The 25,502-nt window shown below is 52.8% G+C and overlaps 1 protein-coding gene across 2 annotated transcripts in view; it reads right to left on the reverse strand.

Annotated features, from left to right (window-relative positions):
• The window catches only part of LOC138809797 (mastermind-like protein 2), a 226,718-nt gene that overhangs the window by 56,559 nt on the left and 144,657 nt on the right, over positions 1–25,502 (reverse strand). For both annotated transcript variants that reach the window (XM_069996786.1, XM_069996776.1), the window contains one exon: positions 2,006–3,442. In XM_069996786.1, the coding sequence (XP_069852887.1) occupies positions 2,006–3,442 (1,437 nt within the window). The remainder of the gene's footprint in view (positions 1–2,005; positions 3,443–25,502) is intronic.

The following is a 25,502-nucleotide window of genomic DNA, read 5'->3' on the forward strand; positions in this document are numbered from 1 at the left end:
TTAGCCAATACAATCTTGCTTATAATTTCTTTCATTGAGTAATAAAAAAAAATTAGAAGAGCCGGACACCAGTGGCTCACGCCTATCATCCTAGCTACTCAGGAGGCTGAGATCTGAGGAAAGCCATTCAGAGCCAGCCCGGTAGCAAAGTCAATGAGACTCTTATCTCCAATAAACTCTTATCTCCAGAAAACCGGAGGTGGTGCTGTGGCTCAAGTAGTAGAGCGCTCACCTAGAGCTGAAGAGCTCAGGGACGGCGCCCAGGCCCAGAGTTCAAGACCCACTACCGACAAAAAAAAAAAAAGTAATGGCAGCCTGTGAGATTTTTTTCCACCAACACCCAGCCACTTGGAAGCAATTTCTTGGTTGTTTAGCTGAAGACCAGAGATGCATAAAACCCTCCTTTAAAGCGGTGGGGAAGTCGACAGATACTTCCCGGTTCACACCAAGGATTGATATGGAACAGCAGCGAACAAGCATGGGTAGGTAGAGAGAGTGGGTTGAGGTTGTAACACAGGTTGAGGATCTTGGCTTTAAACTAAGCAGGAAATGTATAAATATATGTTTCAGTCACAACAAACCATCCATTCACTGGCTGCCTGCCCTCCCAGAAGTTTGAGACATGGGAGGATTCTAAGCCAAATATAGAATCCACTTAAGCCTAGATCCAACATTATAAAAAATGCACACTTTATAAGTGACTGATTCCATAGCTCCGAATAAGATCACTCCTTTGGCATAGAGCCCTCATGAGTCCTGATCATCCAAGGATTGTTTCTCACCCTTTCCTGACACTGCAAATCAGGAAGGGAAGAAAATTGTAGCCAGGAGGTAACACATTCCAAGCCTGGAAATATCAGCAGATGAGGCCACTGAAGACACTGTATAAAATATCAAATACCATTTTTCTCCCAGACAACAGAAGGAATGACTTGAAACCATTCTTCGCACAATTTAATTATGCCACATCCAACATCCAACACAAAGCATTGTTCCCATTGGTGACAGTGGGGGACGGCGGACACAGTAAAGGGAAGCGGGTGTGAGAATCCCTCAAGCTCACGACTAAACTAACTGAACACAACTCCAGCAACAGATCTACAGCAGGAGCTGGGACAGTGACGGTCGAAGGCTAAAGGCCCAGTTACAAATCCCACAGTGAGTCCTAAGTCTGATGTCAAGTGTGACAAGCAGAAAAAGTTCTTCCCTAGTATCATCATCGATAAATCTGAGTTGTTCTCAATCCCTTCTCTCACCCCTGGTTTTGTTCATGAGAAACAGACTCTGGAAGTACTTACTGACCTAACACCGAACAAAGCAGATGGACTGACAAATGAGCACCAATTACATGAGTTATAAGGCAGCATTTTTGTGTAATAATTAAATAGTCTTAATGAGCAAAAACTATTGACTATCCCAGATCTCAGCCTGTGCCTTCAGGTACTCGGAGTGAACCTGTCCTGTGAAGTCTTCATATGCACTCCTCGAGTCCACCCAGTCCTAACCAGACCATTGGACCACTCCTCAAGACCGTCCAGTCCTAACCAGACCATCAGACCACTCCTCCAGTCCACCCAGTCCTAACCAGAGCATCGGACCACTCCTCAAGACCGTCCAGTCCTAACCAGACCATCAGACCACTCCTCAAGACCGTCCAGTCCTAACCAGACCATCAGACCACTCCTCGAGTCCACCCAGTCCTAACCAGAGCATCGGACCACTCCTCAAGACCGTCCAGTCCTAACCAGACCATCAGACCACTCCTCCAGTCCACCCAGTCCTAACCAGAGCATCGGACCACTCCTCAAGACCGTCCAGTCCTAACCAAATCATTGGACCACTCCTCAAGACCATCCAGTCCTAACCAGAGCATCGGACCACTCCTCAAGACCGTCCAGTCCTAACCAGACCATTGGACCACTCCTCGAGTCCATGTGGTCCTAACGAGAGTGTCCAAGCACGCTAATCAGTCCCTGGAACCTGGAATGCAGGGCTGGAGCCTTACCTGTCGGTGTGGCTGTGCAACTTGACAGCCCAGGCCTGGGAGGGATGGATTCTGCATCTTCTGAAGCAGGCTCTTCTGCGGAAGTGGCAGGGGTGACCTCAGCAGCGGCTGGCTTGACAGAGGATGGCTGGCCTGGGGTGCTGGCGGCGGCGGCGGCTGCTGCTGATTTACAAGTGAGTTCTGCTGCGGCTGCTGCTGTGTGTAGTGTAGGAGTGAAGGCTTGCTCTGGGAAGGCAACACAGAAGGCAACTGCTGGTTTGCTTGATCTGAGCCAAAATGGAACAGAGGCTTGGTGTTGCCCGGCCGGGGCTCCAAGGCTTGGTGTGAGCTGTTGAGGAAGCTCCGGCTGAGCTCTGGAGGCTTCTGCTGCAGCAGTGCGTCCAGGGCGGCCCCCGGGGCCGCGGGGCCGGCTTTGTACATGTAGCTAGCCATGACTTTTGGCTGGTTGCTGCTCCCACCTACCCCAGGGATGGGTGAGCCTCGCGGGCTGAATGGCTGCTGGCCAAAGGCAGGGCTGGGGATCTTCTCCTGCCCAAACGCGGCTGGGGATGGCCCGGCGGACGAGGGCAGGGCCGGCCACGGGGCTGGCGGGTGCTGCTGCGTCCGGGCCTGCTGCTGGCGGCTGGCTGCGATCTGCTTGAGCTGCTGGGCATGGGACACCTCCTGCCAGCCCGGCAGGGCCCGGCTCACTCCGGGCGCCGTCTGGGCCTGGGCCTGGGCCTGACCCTGAGGGGCGGCCGGGGTTGGGGATGAAGTGGAAAGGGCAGAGCTGGCCATGGAGAAGGCCGGGCCGGCCGACGGGGGCCTCAGCTGAGGAGAGCTGGAGGGGCCCTGGGTCAGGACGGGTGAGAATTCACTTTTGATTACTATCTTCTCCATGGGCAGGGAGGGCCTGGGCGTGCTCCTCTGGCTTTGCTGGCTCAGGTCAAGGTGAAACGGATCATCCTGCTTAATGGTGGCGTTGATCATGTTCTCCAGGTCCAGGTCGCTCATGGGTGGCACAGAGATGTTGGACAGCTCGTTGAAGAGCTCCTGCAGCTCCGGGTCCATGAGCTGCTCCCCAGGCTCGTCTCCGAACCTGTCAGGAAAGACGCTCTCCTGGACCATCTGTCCATCCATGTGCTTACTGCAAGACAGGGCCTCTCCTGGCTCCTTCTTCACCTCCTTCAAGCCCGTGTTGAACAGGCTGCTGCCGGGCGAGTGTGCCGGTGGAGGCAGGGTGCTGGCCTTTCGCAGGGGTGCCTGGCTCCCGGGCACGGCCCCCACCAGGAGCTGACTCGGTCCGTTACTGACGTGGAGGCTGCCCTGCCCTGCAGGGAGGCTCTCCCCAGCACAGATTCTCTTCCTATCCAGGAAGGAGTTGTCCACAAAGCCATTGGGCCTCTTGCTGACAGGAGACAGGCTGATTGCCTGCTTTCTTTTCAAGGAGCCTTGGAGCTGAGGGAATAAAAAAAGGAAAAAAAATAAGTCATGAGAGATCAGCGCAGTCGTTAATTAAGAGCATCATAGCTTTGAAATGCTTGCCGGCTTTCGCAGTGAAACACCAGCCCCATGCATCCCAGAGTGGCACAGGTAGGAACTCTAGAAGCCCAAACAGGTGACACCAAATGCCTCTGGAGGGACAGGTCAACCGGGTCAGAGATCACTGAGTCCCCGTGGCTTGGTGCACAGGTCAGAGGGTGAAGGAATTATCCTGCGCCAGAGCAGGCTGGCCACACCAGCACACACACAGCCCCAGGCACCTTCCAGTGAGTGGCGCACAGCATGTCTAAACACAGCGCAACATGTCCAGCTCCTGTTTCAGATTCAACCTGGATCGCTCCTGTTGTCCTCTAATAGTCAGCACTGTTCTCTGGTCTGAGACGTGCTGGCCATCCCGAGCCTTGTTTTCTCTGTGTTGTTACACTGCTCTGTGTCTGGGCATACTGTGAGCTGGGTGGCAGGAAATGCATCACTCATGTTCAGCCCTGTGTGCACGCAGCCATTCCCACAACCCTTCGAGCTCTGTTGGCGATCCGGGTGCCTGGGTGCTTGCTGTGTGGACAGACAGAAGCCACGAGATTGCTATTTATCAAACAAATCTGAGCACAGATTGCTTCTGTTGGCAGTGTCTAAGTCTTGTAACACAAACCCAGGTGTTGAGAGATGGAACTACACAGGTGTTCGAGGCTCACAGCCAAATCCATCCTAATACCGCGTGCCACAGGAACTTGGCAACGTCTGTGTCTGGGTCTCAATGGGGTGACGGCCGCTAATGGTGGGCAGAAAGGAGACAATGTACAGCACAGTTTAGCACCAGGCTTTCTCAAACAACTCAGAAAACGTATGGCCTACTACCTTCTGCAAGGGGCCCCGAGTAGCAGCGTGCTTACGCGGTTTATTCACTGAATGAATGGCGCTTTATGAACCTTACGATATCAAGTAAGGCTTAGGGACAACCCAGTCACACCAAAAAGTTATAAAAGGAGAAAAGAGGGCAAGTCAAATCTTCATTGATCTGTCTCCACCCTGTGACTTTCCCAGTGGTCTCAACTCGCTAAATACTTAATGTTTGCTCAGAAACAGCAGAAACATTTCCTGGATAGAAAATTCTAGCAATTCTTTCTTCCTTCCTCACTAGAAGCCACTTGTCGTCCTTCAGAAAGATGGGTGGTTGAACCAAGAGAAGGAGGTCAGTGTGACCAAGGGCCAGGTGTGGGCTGCGGTCCACATCCCATCATCTCCGGAGAACCCCGGTTGGTGGCATGGCCACTGTTCTACAGATGAGGAAGGGCTGGCTGGTGGGCCACAGAGCTGTGAAGCACTAGGCCTGGGCTTTTCCTGAGATCTGTGTGGTTCTGTGCCATTTCTACATGGTGTGTTGGAATGGTCCTGGGCAAAGGCCAAACTCACGTGAAGGGGCCTGGGGCTCTCAGGTTAAATGAGGAGGAATTGAGAGCGGCCAGGACGCAAGCAGGACAGGGCTGGGAGGGACCCGCGTGTGTCCTATGCAGCTCATCAGCGCCTGTGTCCATCATCCCTGCCCCTGCCTCGTTTTCCCACCCTGGCAGGAGTGCAGTTATGGTGACGTGAGACACTGGCAAACAAGCTTCAGTCTTTTACAATCACTGGTGGGTGACCAGGGAAGGCACTGGACCCAAACTGGATCAATCAACCTGGGGTTCCAGACTTAGGGAAAGCAGGCCGGGTTCTCTTCTGATGGCTGTGTAGTGGTTCCCAAAACTTGGGAGCCTCAGTTCACTTGTGTCAATTAAAGCAACAGGAAAGTACGTCTCCAGGAAGGGAGAGAGAGAGGAACAGACAGGAGAGACATGCACTTCCGGTGCAGAGGCTGAATCCAGCCCTAGGTCAGCTCTGTGACTCTGCGTTCCTCGCAGAAAATGGAATGTTTATAAGAAAGTCATGAGCTTGAACTCATACGGATTTGGCTTCGGTTACTTAAACCAAGAGTTCTAATGAGGGCTGGGATGTAGTTCAGTGGTGAGGCGCTTGCCTAGCAGGTGCAACGTCCTGGGTTCGATCCCCAGTACCAAAAAAGAAAAGACAAAAAAATACAGTTAAAAAAACCCAAACAAACAAACAACAAAGAGAGTTCTAAGGATGTGCCTGAGCCGTGGCTCGGGGAGGGGCGGCTGCAGCTCAGGGCGGCTGCAGCTCAGGGCGGCTGCAGCTCAGGGCGGCTGCAGCTCAGGGCGGCTGCAGCTCAGGGCGGCTGCAGCTCAGGGCGGCTGCAGCTCAGGGCGGCTGCAGCTCAGGGCGGCTGCAGCTCAGGGCGGCTGCAGCTCAGGGCGGCTGCAGCTCAGGGCGGCTGCAGCTCAGGGCGGCTGCAGCTCAGGGCGGCTGCAGCTCAGGGCGGCTGCAGCTCAGGGCGGCGTGCGGGGTGTGCAGCGAGGCGCTCCAGCTCTCCTCTGCTGACACAGAGCAGTGTCAGCTGTGGTCACGTGCACCACACCCAACGCTGCTAACGCCTGGCCCCCTGGGCTCAGGAAGAGCAGGGGCTCAGAACCAACACCTATCAAAGAACGAACAAAATCACAGTCTTTCCCTAGGTCTAGCTTAGCTCCTTTGATTCATTTTCCACCCCCTTGACAAAACCAGTTCTGCCCCGGCTCTGCCCCGGCTCTCCCCCGGCTCTGCCCCGGCTCTCCCCTGGCTCTGCCCCGGCTCTGCCCCGGTTCTGCCCCGGCTCTGCCCCGGCAGCCCAGCTCTGGCTCCCCGCCGCAGGCCTTAGGCCTGGGAACAGCAGCGTCACTCCCTGCGAGCTGGGCTGGTGGCGGCTCTGTGGACAGATAAGCTCACGTGTGCTTTCTTCACAACCCCTCTAGCAGCTGCCATTACTTCTACCCATTCCCCCCATTTTGAAGATGAGAAAAACTGAAGTTTGAAGATGGAGTGGTTTTTTTTCTAGGCCACAGGTATGGTAAACAATGCAGTGAAGACTTCCACTGTGAAGGCCATGCTCCACGGGGGATGACCCTGGGCCCGAGCGCCAGAGGCCACCCTCGGCCCTGTGTGGTGGAGCCCGGGAGTCGCGTGCCACGTCTGACCGCGACTTGCAGGGCCACCTGAGGAAGACAGCTCTCTCTCTGTTAGTACGCACAGCAACACCCCACTTTCCTCCCAGAAGATCGGCGCTGAGGGTGGCGTTCATCCTGTCTGGGGGGTGGCACCAGCCACCACAGGTAGAAGGGAGACTTAGGGCAGGGGCGCGGGGGATCCCACGTGGTATGAGCGATCTTACCTCAGGGATCCGCTCATTTTAAGATGAAGAAAACAGTGAGCCTTTAAGCTGCATTCATGCTTTCATTTGTGATAATGAACGTATTTATCTTTATGCCACCCCAGTTGTAGTATGCAAGATTTACACGTTTTTCAGGGAAGAACACGCTGTGGTTCTCCCGACAACACCTGTGCCCTGAGCACTCACAGAGCATCCTCTCGTGCAGAGTCTTGGAGGGACTTACGAGTGAAGACATTCTGACATCCAGACGACAGAGCAGGAGTGGGTGGGATGGCACGTGCATATGGCGCAGGGCTCTGGAGGCCGGGAGAGGCCGGGGGAGGCCGGGGGAGGCTGAGAGAGGCTCGGAGAGGCCGGGGGAGGCCGGGGGAGGCTGAGAGAGGCTGAGAGAGGCCGGGGGAGGCCGGGGGAGGCTGGGGGAGGCTGAGAGAGGCTCGGAGAGGCCGGGAGAGGCTTGGAGAGGCCGGGGGAGGCCGGGGGAGGCTGAGAGAGACTCAGAGAGGCTGGGGGAGGCCGGGGGAGGCCGGGGGAGGCTGAGAGAGGCTCGGAGAGGCCGGGGGAGGCCGGGGGAGGCTGAGAGAGGCTCGGAGAGGCTGGGGGAGGCTGGGGGAGGCCGGGGGAGGCTCGGAGAGGCCGGGGGAGGCCGGGGGAGGCCGGGGGAGGCTGAGAGAGGCTCGGAGAGGCCGGGAGAGGCTTGGAGAGGCCGGGGGATGCCGGGGGAGGCTGAGAGAGGCTCGGAGAGGCCGGGGGAGGCTTGGAGAGGCCGGGGGAGGCCGGGGGAGGCCGGGGGAGGCCGGGGGATGCCGGGGGAGGCTGAGAGAGGCTCGGAGAGGCCGGGAGAGGCCGGGGGAGGCCGGGGGATGCCGGGGGAGGCTGAGAGAGGCTCGGAGAGGCCGGGGGAGGCCGGGGGAGGCTCGGAGAGGCCGGGGGAGGCCGGGGGATGCCAGGGGAGGCTGAGAGAGGCTCGGAGAGGCCGGGGGAGGCCGGGGGAGGCTCGGAGAGGCCGGGGGAGGCCGGGCGATGCCGGGGGAGGCTGAGAGAGGCTCGGAGAGGCTGGGGGATGCCAGGGGAGGCCGAGAGAGGCCGGGGGAGGCCGGGGGAGGCCGGGGGAGGCCAAGAGAGGCCAGGGGAGGCCGAGAGAGGCCGGGGGAGGCTGAGAGAGGCTCGGAGAGGCCGGGGGAGGCCGAGAGAGGCCGGGGGAGGCCGGGGGAGGCCGAGAGAGGCGGGGAGAGGCTGGAGATGGGGAGGTTGAAGCCAGCGCCGGGGCTGCAGCGACACAGTAAGCACACGTAGGTCGGATTCCCGCGCCCCGGTGTGGAAGGAGGCTGCTGGGTGGACGTGGTGTGCTGCATCGTTCAGTGGACGCAGCAGGGCAGTGCCCGGCAGACTGTAAGCACTGAACTGTATACGTCCTTGAGTATAAGAAGTAAAAGGAGATTTACACTGGCGGTGGTAGTTTTGCTCTGGGTTTTGGTGGTGGTGTGTGGATCAGAGAGAGACAGAAAGTTCTTTTCAGTACCTACCCCAAGGCATATTAATATGCTTACACTAATAGTCTATTTGTTGACTGAATGTTTCAGTGTTCTTTCAGCCACTGAACAGTTGAGCATGGTAAGAAGCTGGTGGCTTGTGAGGACTCTGTCAGGCCCAGCCCACCGCCGTTCACCACTCCCACCAGGGTACTGTTTGCACCATCGTCTTCCTCAGAAAAACGTGGGAAACAGAAGGACCCCAGCTGAAGGGGCGTGAGGCTCTGTTCCGCTGCCCTCCACGCCCTGCACGCAGCTGAAGAGGAGTCAGGGCACATTCTTCTGCACAAATCTCAGAAATGTGTGCTTTCACGCCCTCAGGGGGAAAAAGAAGGGGGGGGTTGTACTGGCTGGAGGTGGGGCTGGCAGGGCCGGGGGTGGGGGTGGCGGCGGTAGGATTCAGTTGCTGATATGGGGTCACAGAAAGTATGTGTGATCCATCTGAAAACTGTTCTCTAAGATTTGGACTCTGAGAAACGAGATGAGACTGGTCAGCAAACAGCTCTTTTTTATGAAACCCAAGACAGAGACGGATAGAGGAGCTGGATCACTACGAATTCTGGATCCATGTAAGAACTCTCAAGACACCTCATATTCCAAATTGCTCGGTGCCTTAGCTTTCCCCTCTCCCTTGGCTTTCATGTCCGGCGTGTAGAAGATTAACTAAAAGATGAAGTTTGCCTCAGACGCTCACTCACCACTGCAAAGAAGACAAAGGGATCCAGCGTCCTCATCTGCTCAGTGCTAGCACTTCCAGCCCTTTCTCCTGGAAAATGTCCCAGGTTTCCCATCACCCGCAGCACCTCACTGGACAGGGTGGGAGTATGTAAGGGCAGCATCACCTTGGAGAGGGTGACAGGCAACCTCGTGAAGGTGAACGGGAGGCTGTGGCCCTACAGAGAGTGCTCAGACCGTTTCAAGCGTGGCTCCCATCTCTCCTGTGAACGTGACTGCGTCATCCCCCTCCACAGCCAGGCCTCCGGGCTTTAGTGGGGCACACAGAGGCCCAGCAACGTTCCAGGCGTGGTGCAGAGCCATTGCTGCCCACAGGAGGTGGACCTGACCCTGAGTTTGACGGACAGATCCTTCCCCCTGCCATCCTGGCTGGCCTATGTGCCAGGCCAGAAACAGACAAAATGAAAATTGCAAAACCATGCCATCTCCTCATTGGTAAAATTGGAATTTGTTCACACACTTATCTACTTAGTATCAACTGTACATTTGATAAATGTGCATAGTTAGTGCTAGTAGCAGGGGATGACTTAAAAAAAAAAGAATCTAGAACATTATTTAAATACTACTCTTCTATAGAGGGGAAGGGGGACATGCTCAAAGCATAAACACGTAAGTATTTGGAAATCCCGCAGTGAAACCCATTCACTTATCCAATTACTGCGCACTGATAATAAGAAGCATTGCTCTTCATACATGTTAGAACAACAAGAAAAAAGGATTTGCCAGTATGTCTGAAATCAAAGCAGAAAGCAATAGTTCTGTGCGATGCTTGCTCTGCAGAGATGTCTGTGGAATTACGGTTTTGTAGGAAGCACCAGACCTGGGAAAGCAGGAAAGGAATTCAGACTCTCTCACAATCAAGTACAGCTCAGACATTCTGATACTCTCCTCATCCAGCAAGCACGGAATGTCTACATCAATTGAAAAGTTCCCAGTTGAGTTTGCATGCTGTCTCCTTCTTGGACAGCATCCCTGCAGGACACTGCGCAACGCACACTGGTGTGACCCTCCTGCCTAACGCTTAGTCACCATCGATGGCTGCGGGCGTGCAAGGCCAGGGCTGGGGCTGTTCAAGACCAACCCCTGTGTTTAACACGGAAAAGAACATAATATTCTACCAAAGCCTGAACAAAACAGCAACCTAACTGCTTTGCGCATGAAATACTTCAACCATGACTCAGTTTTGCCCAAAATATATCTAAAGGAGTCCAAAGTAAGCGTGATGTCTATAGTGCTGGTAGTTCTCCTGAAATCTGTGTTGTTCTTGGCAGGATGCAGGATGCGTTAAGTGTCATTAATCAAGCAGCTCTCTGTCCCCTTGAGCACAGGCCTGGGCTGGAAAGCCTCTGCAAGGCCCCAGCTCACGGTCCACCCTGAGGGAAAGCTCATGCTTTCCCTCCTCTTCTTTCCTTGCTTTACTGACTTGGGCTCTTTGGTTCTTGTAATTGGTCCAGGTCTGTGGAGACGTGGACCTGCTTCATTCGTGTCCCCTCTGCCCTCGTTAGGGAAGGCTGCCTGCCTGGGCAGTCCCAGGTCTGGGGCCTTCTATGAGTCAGTGCACGGTGCACTGCTTCTCCACTTGTGGCCATGAACCATGTTTCCTTTATACGACACACAGCTGATGCTTTGCCATCTCTGTCCATTTGCAGGGCTATGGAAGGGAGCTGAGGAGAGCTGAGTGGTCGTGGAGAGACAGAGACGGCATGGATGTGCAGGGCTCTTGTCGCTGTGAGAATGGGACTCATCTCAAAGCGGCGCCCAGGGTGAGTGCCGGCAAACCCACACGTCAGAGAGGGCGTGCTCACATCCTTCATTTGGGGTTTGAAGGCGGCCACTAACGTGCTCCGTCTGTTCAGAAACTAGCGGAAGACACCGCCGCCCTTTGGTTGGCGGTGGCGCTCGGCTCTGCCACAGAGCTGGCAAGGGCGCGCGTGGGACGCAGGGCCTGCCCACCACGCTCCTTCCCTGCCCCACTCCTCGCCTGTGGGCGGTTCCTGTCTGCTCTAGGCTCCGCGAGCTGCTGTGTGTCCTCCAACTGCGCTCTGAGAACCTCACGCCACACCCGTCATCTCTGCCACCAAGCTCAGCACAACACATTTGCTGTTTCTTTGTTTTAACACGTGAGTGATGATTTGGCTTCACATCTTTTGTGTATATGGTTCCCTGCCCAGCATGTATACTTCCCCTCCTCCTTCTCCTTACCTCAACCCAAAGGTGGCTCTAGTGGACATTTTTCATGACCGCCTCATCTAAAGAACATTTTCCCTGCTGTTTTTCATCACAAGCTCTTGGCTATTTCATTTCTAGTACTTATAATTTCCAAAACTTTTATTACTTAGCTTCCAAATTTTAAGTGTCTCTTGTGTTATAAAACAAGCTCTAGGGAGAGACTTGTCTTGTTAATCACTATACCATGTCCTTAAGTATAATCCAGATGAATACAGAAATAAAAAGATAGTTTAAAGCAAATGGAACATCTATGAGAACACACTGAGATGTTGAAGTTTTCTAGTGGTGGGATGAAGAAGCATTTTTGCTTTTTACTTTGCTCATGTCTGTTTTCTAGTGTTTCCACATCGACTCTATAGGACGTATGTAATTGAGAGTTCAGTGAACTTGCATTCACCATGTCTGCCACTGATTTTTCCAAGAGTCTGCACATTTCTAAGTAAAATCTAGAATATGACATTTCCCCTCCTCCAACAGACTGGATCAAGTTGGACATCTGACTCAAACTGAACTTTTAAATGCTCTTCGGGTAATCTACAACTGAAGCAAGACCGACTCAGTTATATTCACGAGCACCTGAAATGAGATGGGGAAGGTGGCCTCTAGGGGAGCCATTCTTAGCCATGTACCACTAGAGGCAGAGAGGGCAGGTCTGTGAGAGGAAGGAGGGGCAAAACTGATAGCAAGGAGGGGCCAGGAGGGTGAAACTGATGGAAAGAGGGGAGAGGGAGGGGAAAGGGGAGGGAGGGGGAGGGAGAAAGGGAGGAGGGAGGGAGAGAGAGAGGGAGAGGGAAGAGCAGGGTTCTAAAACTTTTGAATACCTGATTCCAATATTTTGTGAAATCCATTTTTTCCCCAGTAATTAAGTGTCTGGTGACCTTCTCATACGCAGTATTTTTTTGCTGTTATTGTTCAAGAGACTTTAAGAATAGTCCTATTATTGCAATAAACAAGTCCTAATTAAAACAAAGAAGTCACAAAGCCAGTAATTACATTCTAAGTTTTTATGAGACCACGGCATGTTTTGTCTGGAGTGATTAAAATGGAAAGGCTGGAGTAAGGCTTAGTGTACACATTTATTCTGGTTTATCTCTCGGCATTTCCCAATGTGGCTTTTCTACATCCTTTATGAAAGAAGGACTAATGAATCAAAACGAAAGGCTGTCCTCGCACAGTAGCAGAATTCAATAGGGTTTCCTCTGTCCTCCCAGGTTCTACACAGGATACCCAGGGAGGCTCGGGGTACATCCCACCCCTTCTGCCCCAAAGCACCAGGGCAGTCTGCACATGAGGTGTCCATGTGGACAGCCCAGCACTGCAACACACTAGCTGGTTTCTACCCAGTCACCCGGAGGCAGAGGCAGCGGCGGCCTGTCCAGAGGTGCCCGGATGTCTGGCTCCTGAACACCATCACAGAGGAATGTGAGGAGAGCTCGAAGGCAGTTTGGCAAAGCACCTGAGTGCCAAGCGGCCCCTTTGATGATCTTGGTGCTGCGGCCATTGTGTTTTTGAAACTTCTGAAGAAGTATTTTCCTTATAGCACCTGTCTCCAGGGCCAGTGCCGATCGTCGCTGTGTGTGTTCTCTGCCCCGCTGTAGCTATGAACCGCACAGGCCATGGCTCAGGGAGCCCGGCTCTCTCCCGCCGGCTCATTCCCCATGAGGGGAACCTGCCAAGCTAGCTCTGTGAAACACGAAGAGGCTCACACCACAAACAGCCCCGCAGGCTGTACTCCAGGTGCTTAGGCCTTTTATACCAGAAAGTGAGAACTTGTAAGAGCAGATAGGAAAGTCCCCTCTGCTTTCCAGGACGTCTGCGCGCAGACTCTTCAACTTGGTGTTCAAGTCCCACTCTTTGTCATACATTTATAGGAAATGTTTTTTGATTATTCAAATGCCACTAACTAGGAGACAACAAAGCTCTCCTAGGTCAGCAGTTCGCTGCTCTGTGAGGTGATGTCCTGCAGCCACGCCTGCCCTCCCTTCCACCTAACCTGCTCAGCCCAGCAATCACACCTCCGTCTGCCCGACTCTAACTCTTCCTGTGCGGCCATATTCTTTGAGGAGGGAAAACCCCCACCTATATTGGAGATGAAAACTTGTAACACACCCAAACTGTGAATCAACGGTAATCCTCCCTGTCAAAGCAGTCCTCCTTACCCACTGAGAACAGCTGCTTTCCAGAACACGCGCTGTCCTCAAAACCAATCTTGAAACCAGAATGTTATAGAGTTCTTTTCTGTAAATGTGATGATGAATATTGATTCATCATCACCATCATCATCAGAGGGGGAGGGGGGAGAGAAAGAGAGGGAGAGGGAGGGGGAGGAAAGGAGGGAGGGGTCACAAAGCGCCTTGGGTCCCCTGTGGGAATAGACTGCCCGCCGCCATAAACAGACATGAGATAGTGGGGTAAATAAGAACGTTATGCTGCTTGATGATGAGTGCTAAGCACACAGTCGTAATCAACGCAGGAATCTCCTCAGCTTCAGAAGTATTGCTGCTGTTGGATCCATTTGCCTTTTGGACACAGGATGGGAGAGTTAAGCTAAGGAAAAACCCAACTTCAACCTTGTAGAGTGCTTTAATCTGAGAGCTCAGTTCAGCAGGACCAGTGCCATGAGGAGTTTGGCCCCCAACCCCAGAATTCATTTCTTCACTGAACCTGCCTTATGCCCGCCAGTTGAGTGTGGAGGCAACCACCCTTCCTGACCCATGGCCTCTGCACCCGTCATACCCTACTGGGGCCTCGGAGCCTCTGGCTTTTCCGTGGCTATCAGGGTCCAGTCCTCAGCACATGTGCCTGGCCACAGCTCCACCTCGGCACTGCACCACGGCCTCGTTCCGAGAGTTTCACTGTTATTACAGCCTGGCAGTCCTCCAACAAAAGTTAGGCAGATCATTTTGTGTCTCCAGTACAGGACAGTGCCACTGCAGACTGGATTTGACCCTATAAGCCTGCTTCCTCCGCGGTCACTGAGGAAGAAATCAGGAACCAGAAACCTCACGAAGTCCGTGATTGCTCACACAGGGAAAGGAATCAGGGCCGGATCCAGATTGCTGGATCAGTGACTGGATAGTGACGGAGCCATGGAAAAGAGAAGGACCCTGCTCCACGGTCGGGGAGGCGGCAGGGGGAGCGGGGACTCACGTGTGGGTACGTGATGCGAGATGTTTGGGGGCCTCTGAGTGCAGACCACCCCTGGCTAGCCAGATACCCAGCGTGAGGAATCAGCAGAGGGTTCTGGGCTACTTATAGAGTGGGCAGAGACACACGGAGACATGGGCTGAAGTATGACTGTGGTTGTGAGTCCCACAAAGAGCGAAGGGAGACAAGGGGCAGGATGGGGCAGGTGGGGAGCATCGAGAGTCAGGACTGGGAGGGAGGAGGTTTGGGCAGCGGGAGATCCGGAGGAAGAAGGGTGGGCAGGAGGGAGCTGACTCCTCGTCCCTCCAGGCAGAGCCACGTCTAGGTGTGAGGTCAAGCTGGCGGGTGTGAAGGCAAGAAGAGAGGCCAACCACAGGAAAGCAAGGTGGCGTCCTGTTCTTCCCCACAGTGCCAGCTGGCCAGCTCGACTGAGGAGAGGAGGAGGGGAGGGCAGCGGCCCCAGAAGCTGCAGGGCAGAAGGCTGCTTCAGCAGTTTGGTTTTGTTGTTGTTGTTATTGTTTGTTTTTTGCTGGTCCTGGGGCTTTAACTCAGGGCCCGGACTCTGTCCCTGAGCCTCTTTATAGTCAAGGCTAGTGCTCTACCACTTGAGCCACAGCGCCCCTTCTGGCTTTATCTGAGTAGCTGGTGTATTGGAGATAAGAGTCTCCTTGTGTTTCCTGCCTGGCTGCCTTTGAGCTGCGGTGCTCAGATCTCAGCCTGCTGAGTAGCTGGGATTGTAGGCGTGAAGTACCAGCTCCCAGCGTCCAGCGGTCTTTACTGTCCTGTGCGGCACGGACAACATCCACTTCCACGTTTTCCTCCTTTTCTCTCTCTATCCCTTTGAGGGATACAGAGAGGCTCCAATTCCTGATTCAAATACCAAGTGGAAGGTGTCGTGTCCGCCTCTCCCTTCCTCCTATAAACAAGGGAAAGGAACATCAGCACCTAGAAAGGGCACTGGAGACAGGACACTGAGAAATGCTGGGGGATCGCACTCAGGTAGGCTTTTGTTGGGTTTCATGTCCAAATGAACATGGGGAGATGGGAAAGTCCTGTGCAGGGAACTTTAAAGAGAGATCATCAGCATGGGTAGCTTCTGTGGAAATTTCCAGAAGTATACAGAGGATCAGAAACCTATGGATACAAGAAGCCTATTTAGAACAGCACCTCACTTGATCTTGACAACTGAAGGTATTTCAAAGTGTTCAGACCGGATGTAATCGCTTGTTCAGCTACGGTCACCTGTGGAAATGGCTTCCGACCAATCAGCTTCAAGCTCCGAACAGGAAAGAACTAATGAATTTTATCTTTTGGCTGCCTGTATCATTTTCTCCATCAAAGAAACGACGTCAGAGTCAGAGAGAAGGGGTGTGGGGGCTGAGGGGAGAAGAATCCGCCACCCCGAGGCCATCTCTGTGCTGCCTGCGTTCACCTCGCCAGCAGATCTTTCTTTCTTACTGTTTGTGTTTAAAATTTCTCAGTATCATTTAGTAACATACGTTTTTTCCTCCCTGTTGCCTAGTGTCACAGGTGCCTTTTTCTTCCTCTTTATTACTTTTGGCAGTAAAAAGAAAAGTTTTTTTTTCTCCTATTGACCTTTACCTGTTCCTAGCAAATCCATCGCTTTATGACAGGCGTCGATGAGTCCATACAGAGCTGCGATTTGTCTCTGCACACAGCTGGGTGCGGGAGTGCTTGTATGCCCAAGCCAGCGAGCATTTTCCTCCCCCATGGTTTGACCTCTTTAACTCCACTGAGGTCCTTCAAATCGCAGTTGGGAATCCACTGGATTTCCCTGCTGTGAGAACTGAAAGAGCTGACATCAAGTTGCTAAAAACAGGCCCTGAAAAGGAAACGGCACTTCTACTAGAGGAGCACATAAAAAGACAAGAAAGCGAGTGTCTTAGTAAGATGCCGCAGACCCATAACCTCTCCAGAGACACGTGTTGGGCCTCTCCTCCATAATTAAAAACAGAAAGCCCTTGGAGAAGAACAGGAGCGATTGATTCTCACACTAACACATCCTGGAAATTCAGAGCCCTCAGCTTGGGACGTCCAATCCAAAGTGGAAGAAATAGTCGACACAAATCTTCCCATGAGGCCGAGGGGCCTCCGTCTCCAGCCACCTGCCACTCTGAGGAAGACCATCTGATTCCTAGTGAGTTCTTACTGCCCACCTGCCAAGAGCTGTCTTACTCTAGTACTTGTGAATGCTTGTTGTGAGGCAGATTCCCGTGCTGCACGGAGGGAAGGCCAGAGGGAAGCAGTCTACCCCCTGGAAAGCCGAACACAGCAGTGACGGCCGGGATTTCGGAAGGTGGAGATGGAAGCGTTCTCAGAAGCTGCTGTAGTGCAGGGCACAGGCACTCAACAGGGCCAAAGCCATGACAGCAATGGCACAGGGAGGCTCGGGACAGCCTGGACAGCCCGGACAAGGAGCGACACCCGGGGAACGGGCTCAGGCTTCCCAGGAGAGAGTGGCAGCCGTGGTTTCTGCTCAGTGGGTGTCGCCTGAGGGCAGGAGGAAGTGGCATGCACAGGGAGGGCGGGGGGCCTGCTGTTCCTGCTGTTCTCTGGTGGCAGCGTGGGGGTGGGTTCCCCACAGCCAGGGCCCAGCCACTGCTGTCCTGGGGCCAGACTAAGAGCCTGAGCGGTCAGGCACGTGCCTCCGTTTACCTCAGGTATCACCCACAGCACGCATCCTGAGACCACCGTGGTTTCTGGGACCTAGGGAGCAGGTGGGATGGCTAGCCATCACAGCACTGAGGAGACTGCCCCCAAGTCTGTCCTGTCCCTTAGCCCGGCTGCCCGGGCAGCTGGCAGCTTCTGGCCTTCCACTCCGTCTACCCCTCTTCACTGGCCAGTGCTCCTCGTGGAATACGAGTCTCAGCAATACACTCATCGTTCCTGTGGTAGACAAGTGCCTCTGCTCTCATGGTGAGTATTATCCGAGAGAGAAGGAAAAGGAGAAGCAAGAGGGAAAGTGTGAAAGCCACCCGGCCAGCTGCTGAGCACAGCCGCTGCAATTCCTCTCTGCGGGTTTGTCCTCGGCACGGCACGGCACCCACTGTGTATTTGAGTCATGGAAAATCAGAGAGCAATAGGCAAAAATAGGTTTGGCCTCATCTTGTGTGAAGTCAGAATTCAACTTGCATTTTGCAGTGCAAAAACAAGCACTTTTTTTTTCCCTAGAAGATAAATGGGAAGGAGGAAGAGAATAGAACACAATAGAAAAGTCTTTAAAAAGAAAAGCACTTTGTGCTTTCTTTTCAATGACATTTAATCATGGTGTTCCAAAGGAAATGTACTGTGCCAAAGTTTACATGAGAATTTCGCTGTCCCACATTGTTTTATTTCAGACCATTAGCTTCTCTGGGTCTACAGTTTCAAGTTCTTTCCTTGCATCTCCAGACATATTAACTCATTTTACCAGGAGAGCCTCATTGTGTCCAGTGGAGATTCTGAGCCCGACAATGTTCCCCACGGCAGGTTTGCTGCCAAGCTCTTGTACAACTTTAGACAGAGCCACTCAGGCTCACCAAACGGCTTTCCCTCCGCTCCTAATTCTTCCTCACCCTGTCGTTTGCACAAAGGTGACACTGTCTCTGTGGTTTGCATTTGAGCTGCATGCTGAGGACTGGGGGGTAAGTTCGGTTACAGGAACCCGAGGACTCGCAGGCTGGGCTTAGCACAGCCGCCCCATCAGCCGAGGGGTGGTGGAGCCTTAGACACTGGTGAGCTCCACGGAGCCCAGGACTGGAGGCAGCTTCATTCATCCAGGAGAGAGAGCATTACAAACACCTAGAGAATGCAAGAATGCAAGGGAGTTGCACCTTCTGGGGAAAACCCAGACCGTTCCTCAGACTTTGCCACGGGGCAAGAGATAATCCAAACTGAGTCCTGTAGCCATTTCCCGAGAGGACGCCACATGGGCCGCACCGGAGCCACCATTTGACCCTCATGTGCTCAGCTCTCATGCCTTCTCACTCCCTCCATTTTCAGTCCAACTCACGCCAACCAACCCGTCTGTTCCTATTATTCTGCCTGGAACACTTGCCTCCCCAGACCCCGCCCCATTTCTACGGCTGCATGGCTGTGGAAGCCTGAAATATTACTGACAATAACCACGTAGAATCTGAAATTTCACCAAACAGCAGGCTCTACCATGACAGGGAGCCGTGAGCACCCCACCAGGAGAACCCTTGTCTTTGCCGAGCTCCCCCGGGTGACGGCAGCCCTGAGGGTGTCCTCCTCAGGGGAGGGCTCGAGCCACTCGGCAAGGCATGAGGACACCGGGGCTGTTGACTGTGCTCTGCAACAGGTGGAGAAGGGAACGGGAGAGGGGAGAGGCCAGCGGAGGGCACTGAGGAAAGAACTCAGGAAAACAGCCAGGTAAGAGGAGGGCATTACAAAGGAAAGTGAATATGAAGCGAACAAGGAGGAATGTTTTTCTAATATGAAAGTCACAAAGGCATGGGCATAAGGCTAGTCTTGCGAATTCCATCACTGGGTTACTGCTGCAGCCCAAGGCTGCCTTGGACAGAACTCACCCAGGGCTGGTCATGCTACGGCGACATTCAGCCTGGAGGATGGCACCAAGACAAAGTGCACGGAGAAGCAATCAGAAACACCACCCCGTCCGTGCCCTCAGAGAGAAAGCCAAGGACATTCAGTAGTTAGAAACACGTTTTGCAGTCAAGGAACAACAGAACTTATAATGAGGCCCGAAAAAGAACAAAGAAATAATTTGGTCCCGGACAATGCCTTTTACCAGGTGACTCCAATTCATTTAAAAGAAATCTCTATTCTCTTATTTAATAGATCAAAGCCTTCCACAACCACCTGTATTATAGCAAGAAATGATTTTGATGGCTAAGAACTGTCATTTGACGTAATAAAACCGACACTTGTTAAACCTACAATTATAAGGCACTGGGCCCGTGACGCAGCAGATGCAAAACGAAGTCGTACGTATACAAGACTCTCTAGTAGGGAAGGCAAGCAAGCACATACAACCATGAACCACGGCGGGCTACGACCCAGCCACCATGCTTCTGGAGGGAAGATACTTGAAATGCCCAGACTCCAGCACCCTGGCAGTATCTAGGAGTGATTTCTTAACAAAGATTTGTTGAACAAAGACAGAAAACACTATGAAAGGTAGATCTGTAACAAACACATAGCAATCTTCTGAATCTTGAAGTGTGGGGGAACAGAATGTGTCAAGAAACAAGTCAGGAAAGCAGCCCACCTCCCCCTGCTCTGCTGTGGACATCCCCGCTTGGCTCTTGCTTGGACTCACCCCGTCCCTGAGCACAGAACCTTGCTTGTTTCCATCACCTCAGTTACAACTTACAATGATGTCATGTGGGAGAGCGTAAAACACGTTCCATGAGCAGACAGGCTCTGCCGTGTGCGCTGCGGCATCCCCCGCACCACACACAGCCCCAGGCAGACCCTATGTGCTCAGAACTTATGTGCCCAGAGTTGCTGCGGGGTCAACAGGATGGTGCGACAGGATGGAGACCGCGGCCCAGCGCCCTCTGCAGACCCGAGGGTCAGGGGTCGTCTGCACACACTCATGGCACTGAGGGTGCTCAGAAACCCGCACATCTCTAGATCATACCTGCCTGGGGGACACTTGCCTCCTCTGTTTACACGCCTCTTTTATAAGCCTCCCTTCCGGCCCCTTAAGCACTTTGATTCTACCCTGTATCTAATTGATTTTGGATAATTATTATATCATTAACTGTTTGTAATGAGTAATAAAAATAAATCACGTTTGTGGAGAGCTGTGGAGCAAGGTGCCAGGGTGAGCAATTTCCATCTTCTTTCTCTTCTTTGTCCTCATTCCTCCCTCCTCCAGTCTTCTGAATTAGAATTTCAGCCTAGCAGGGACCAGGAACTCGAATAGTAAAGGGTCTCTGGCGACCATGATCAGCGGGGTTTGCAAACCACTGGTCTGGAGGATCTGGGTCCTTGGAGACGCAGGAGAAACAGGAGAAGGAAGCAAAGCTAATTACAAAGAGCTCGCGTTTACTTAGTTCCTGCCTCCAAATTGCTCAAAAGCTAGTGTCTTGCTCTCCTTAGTAATTCTAGGGCAAGTGCTGTGAGCTTGAATCTATGAGATTGGAAAGTGGTGCAGGCAGCCTTCTGGGAGGAAGCCAGTTTCCTGTGGAATGAAGAACTACAGGTGTGAGGGCAGCAGAGTCAGGGGGCTGAGCTCAGGTGCTGATCACCTCCCAGGACAATGTGTGTGTGGAGAGGGAGGACAGGTGGTCGGTCCCCGCAGCGGGGCTCCCAGGGCCACAGGGCAGCCAAGAGGACTCCAAGTGTAGGGGAGCCCAGGACCCCAGCCTGGAACGGAGCTCACCAGACCTTCCTGGACGTCGGGTGTATTCATTACAGTGTTTCCGTTGGTATACAGGAATCAGTTGATACTGGTTCAATAACGGGTTGACTAGCTGGTGCAAGGGAGGCCTTCATGGCCCTTCCTGTTAGCAGGAAGGAAAGAAGTAGATTTGTCCAGCGTGTATTGGTAGCTAGGGGCCAAAAGGCACTTAATAGGCAGGTAGGTTGGTACCCTGTGCCAAAATCACCAAAGAAGCATATATTATGTCTTTTGCCTCTAGATTTCAGCCTCCCGCTGTCTCTCCTGGGTCCCAGGAATCCCCGGCACTTCCGTGTAACTGTGAAGGGTCTCTGGTGCCTGGCAGTCTCACTGCAGTGAGACACTCTTGGAAAAACAAACAGAAGGGACTGAAAAGGAAAGACAGGAAAGCCAGGCACTGAGGTGTCCAGCCCCCGTTTCTGTGTGCGGTGACCCCATGCACGTGAGGGGCTGGCCTGGGAGACCGTGCGGCTGATCTCATCTCCCCAGAAATAGGACCAGCCGTGCCTGAGCCTCTTGAGTGGCAGGCAACTCTCCAACCTGAGCCATGACTCCCAGTGAAGAGGAGGAAACTCTGTGTATTTCTTCTAGGATCTGCTCAAAGTTTCCTGCTCACGGCTGGATTTGCAGAAAGCCTGAAAGTCTGCCAAGACCCTGCTGTATGCAGGTCTGTGGGCGCAGCCACAAAGGGAGGGGCGGCCGAGTCATAGACCAGCTCTGGCCAGATTCCTTGTGGTCATTCAGGCAGAAGAACTTCGTTCTGTACAGAGTGACCCCGGGGCTATGAAGTCCTTGGGCTGAGAAGTGTGGAGACCACCTGTCTCAAGTCCAGCCTCTTAGACCATTAGAGGAGGAGGAGGCAGAGGTGACATCTCCTATCAGTGTCCCTGCAGCCAGAGGACGTCTCTGCCCCGCGCAGGCCAGCATCCACTTCTCAGAGGGCGGTGTGGCTGTGTGCGTTCTCTCCTGGGCCGGGCTGCAGGGGGAGGGGAGAGGCCTTGCACACCCTCACTCCATCCACGTGTGCAGGTACTCGCCGCCTGCTCTCTCTGGCACGGGCAGCGTGTTGTTCATGACTCCTGCAGCCCTGGCATGTGGCTAACGGCTAAGCGAAAGGCATGGAGTCAGGCCCCTCCAGCTAGAACACCATCTCACCAGGCTGTGTTCCCCAGACGGGCTTCTTCTCTACCAGGTGAGCTCAGCCACGAGCTGAGGCTGCAGAGGTAAGCGCGGGGAAAGCATGCTTCCTGGGACAGCCACGTGTGGGGAAACAAAGGGTTTGTGTTCCAGTTCTAACTCCCTAGGGCGGAGTTGGATTGAGGGGAAAAGCTCCTGGTGGTCCTGCCTCACAGAGATTTCTAACCCATGCAGAGCACTTCAGGGAGGATCCTCCATGGGAACCTGGGAAAAAGGCTTCCCGTACACCGGAGCCCTGTGCTCACGCGCTGACTCACAAGCTGTCGCCACGCCACCAGCTCCACACTGGGCAAGGGCTCCGGGAACACGCGGGCCAGAGAAAGCTAGAGAAAGCTGCCGCTAGGCTTCTGGAGTCAAGTGGGAAGGATAAACTTTATAGAAACGAAGATGTGACATTTTGTGAGAGAAAATCACAGCAGCTAATGGAACAATAGAGAAAACAAGTCAGCCCTCAGTATCACAGGCTCCACATCTGCAAACTCAGACAGCCCAGGTAGAAACCATCTGAACGAGAAATGCATCCGTACTGAACAGGTACAGACTTTCCTTGTCATTACTCCATAAGGACTCTATAACAATGTTGGCAGCATTTACACCGCATTAAGAATTAAAAATAATCTAGAGATAAATTAAAATATATGGGAGAACTGGGTGCTGGTGGCTCACGCCTGTCATCCCAGCTTCTCAGGAGGCTGAGGCCTGAGGATCACAGTTCAGAGCCAGACCAGGCAGGAGCATCCATGAGACTCTTATGTCCCATTAATCACCAAAAAGCTAGAAGGAAAACTGTGGCACAGTGGTAGAGCACTAGCCTTGCACACAAAAGCCCAGGGACAGCAGCCCCAGGCCCAGATTTCAAGCCCCAGAATGAGCAAGAAAAATGTGGCTCTTGTACCACGTGTGAGGTGAGCAGAGAGCAGGCCAGGCCTTGAAGGCCACGTGGGCACGGCAGGTGGTGGGTGGCACCTGGCGCACAGGGACGGCGCTTGTCTGCAAAGGCAAGGGTGTGGGGAACACATGGCGGTGGAGGGGAGGTGGGCGGCGGGGCGGGGAGGTGGGCAGCAGGGCGGGGAGGTGGGCAGCAGGGCAGGGTGGTCCCCTCGAAGCAGACGCCTCACCATTAGACCCACTGTTCCTTCACCCTCAGGAAAGGTTCAGCCTGAAGTGAGGACAAGGGTCGGGCGGCCTGAGCGGCGCCAAGCTCCCCCTCTGCTGTTTGAATGGAAAGGAGCGTACGGTGAGGGCTCACGAGGAAAGCATGCTCTCACCCCACGGAGCCATCTCCAGGACCGCTCAGTTAACAGAGCCGCCGGGCTCTGCTGCCGCCGGGCTTCCTACCAGAGGACTGCCAGGCAGAGCCATTTCCCCTTGGGGCTTGCAGGACACGGTCGTCACCGAGAAGGGAGCTGCCAACGCAGCAATCTCTGCTGAAGTCTCCCACCAAGGCCAACTAGACATCTTCAGTCAGGGCCAAGTCATTTGCTGCCTATTGGGAGCTGAGGAAATTAGCCAATGAGTAAATTTGAAAATAAGGTTAATAGGGGATACATTTTGTATTTGAATATACCTAGGTGACCAGCCGTCTCTACGGCGCTTCTGCGGTGTAACTAGACATCTGGAGGGAAGTTTAGAATAAAAGCACATCTGGATCTTGGCACAGCTGCGGGCTTCGAATCCGGCTCCCATGCACGGCTTCTGTACAAGGCCATGAAAATGAGCGGGACCTCTGTTCCACCTCAGCCTCCTTTCCTGGAAGCTGCTCCTCTGGAGGCCCGTGCAGGGCGGTGGAGGCAGTGTTTACAGCCACACGGGAAGGGGAAAAGACTTCATTCCAGAAAGCTCTCCCCACAGGGGGAGCTCTGCTCAGCAGGCCTGGCCTGAGATGCCACCGATCATGCCCTCAGTCACACCTCTCCCAGCACAAGCGGCACAGCTTGGTGTGGGTGAGCTGTGAGGAGGGCAAAGGGGGTTGGGAGCATGGCTCAAGCGGTAGTGTGCTTTCCTAGTAACCGCAGTTCACAACTATAGCATCACAAAGAGGAAAATCTATTTCTACTCTGTGGTCCCACTGGAAGAAATGTTAGAGAAAAAAATTGAAATATGGCTGTGTGATTTGATAACATACAGTGAATTCCTTCTATATACGATCAGCTGAGAGATATAGGAACAAATAAAATATAAAAATATATTAGATATCAATATAAATAAAACAAAACTGGGCTTCCTTGCACAAAGATATTTTTGATAACTTTCATTCAATGCACCCAACACATTTCATAGTTAATGATTAACCTCTGTGAAACTGATACTGCTTTCAGAATTCTGAAAGAATGAGAACAGAATTTACTAGATGGTTAATAAAATGCTTCCTATTAAAGGAAAACATTTTTTATTTCAGTACTGAGCATTTGGAAAAATTACAGGAGATCCATGACAATACTACGTGGTTCTATTAATGTGAAATTAATATGCTCCTCTCTTAGTTGATTAGACTCTGTGTTCGAGTTCAGTTTCATTGAATCTGGAGAAGGTAGATAAATAGGTATGAATGCAACGTCACATTTCGTATCATGTGTGTCCCCATTATTATTGTCTTATGTACAGGCTGCTTTCACAGGCTGCTTTTCCCAGACCCTTGCAGTGCCCCGCCCCCACCCCATTCGCCCCCTCTGTCCCCCCCCCTCCACCAGGCCACTGGGCCCCAAACCAAAACCTCACAGAGTGTTAAAAAAATGGGAAATGTGCTTTCCTGTGAGAGAACATACCTTGTATGTCTATGTAATAGAAAGCAGAGGCGTAGTTAGCCGACAGCAGCTTATGGGTGCACATGGTGATACCTCTCTTCCTGCTTGTGTAGGGCCTGACAGTTCATCATCATTGAAGTAGATCTCTGTAACTCTTCAAATACTTCTAGCACTCAGGATTGTCTCGGTGGGAAGTGGCAGGATACAGGACTCTATTTTTTCCTTTATACCCCTCATTACAACTAAATTTTAAAATTATCTTTCTCACAAGTTTCAAGTGAGCAAAACCAGCATCTCTTATTTCTCATTGTACCCCAGTGTCTGCTATAATCTTCAACCCTTAAATAAAATGACATGTATTTGTTAAATGTATTAAGGCACAACAGCAAATGTCCCTGATCCTAATGTTCTCTATTACAACATCAATGAGAACTTTAAGATTCTGGAATTATTTACTTGCTTAGAAGATTGTGGCTTTTTATATATTTGAATCCAGCCAAACCCTTGTCCAAACATTATGAGTCAAAGACACTTTGCTTACATCAATTAATGTACACTTCTTTTCACCAGATTCCATTTGACACGTGGAAATGTCCTAACTGGATTCCTTCGGCTTATTTGCCATATTGTGGTAGGATGTGAAGGGCACACTCCTGCTTCTCAACCAGCACTGCCTTTCTTCTCCCAGCTGCGGGGTGCACGGAAGCCGTTAACATGGAAAAGCGTAAGTACTACTGACTTCTGTTTGCTCTTTGGCAGCTCAGTCACGTACTAGGGGGTAAGC

This window comes from Dipodomys merriami, unplaced genomic scaffold, assembly GCF_024711535.1.
Source record: "Dipodomys merriami isolate MVZ:Mamm:240054 unplaced genomic scaffold, mDipMer1.0.p SCAF_103, whole genome shotgun sequence".
In the NCBI taxonomy this organism is placed as follows: Eukaryota; Metazoa; Chordata; class Mammalia; order Rodentia; family Heteromyidae; genus Dipodomys; species Dipodomys merriami.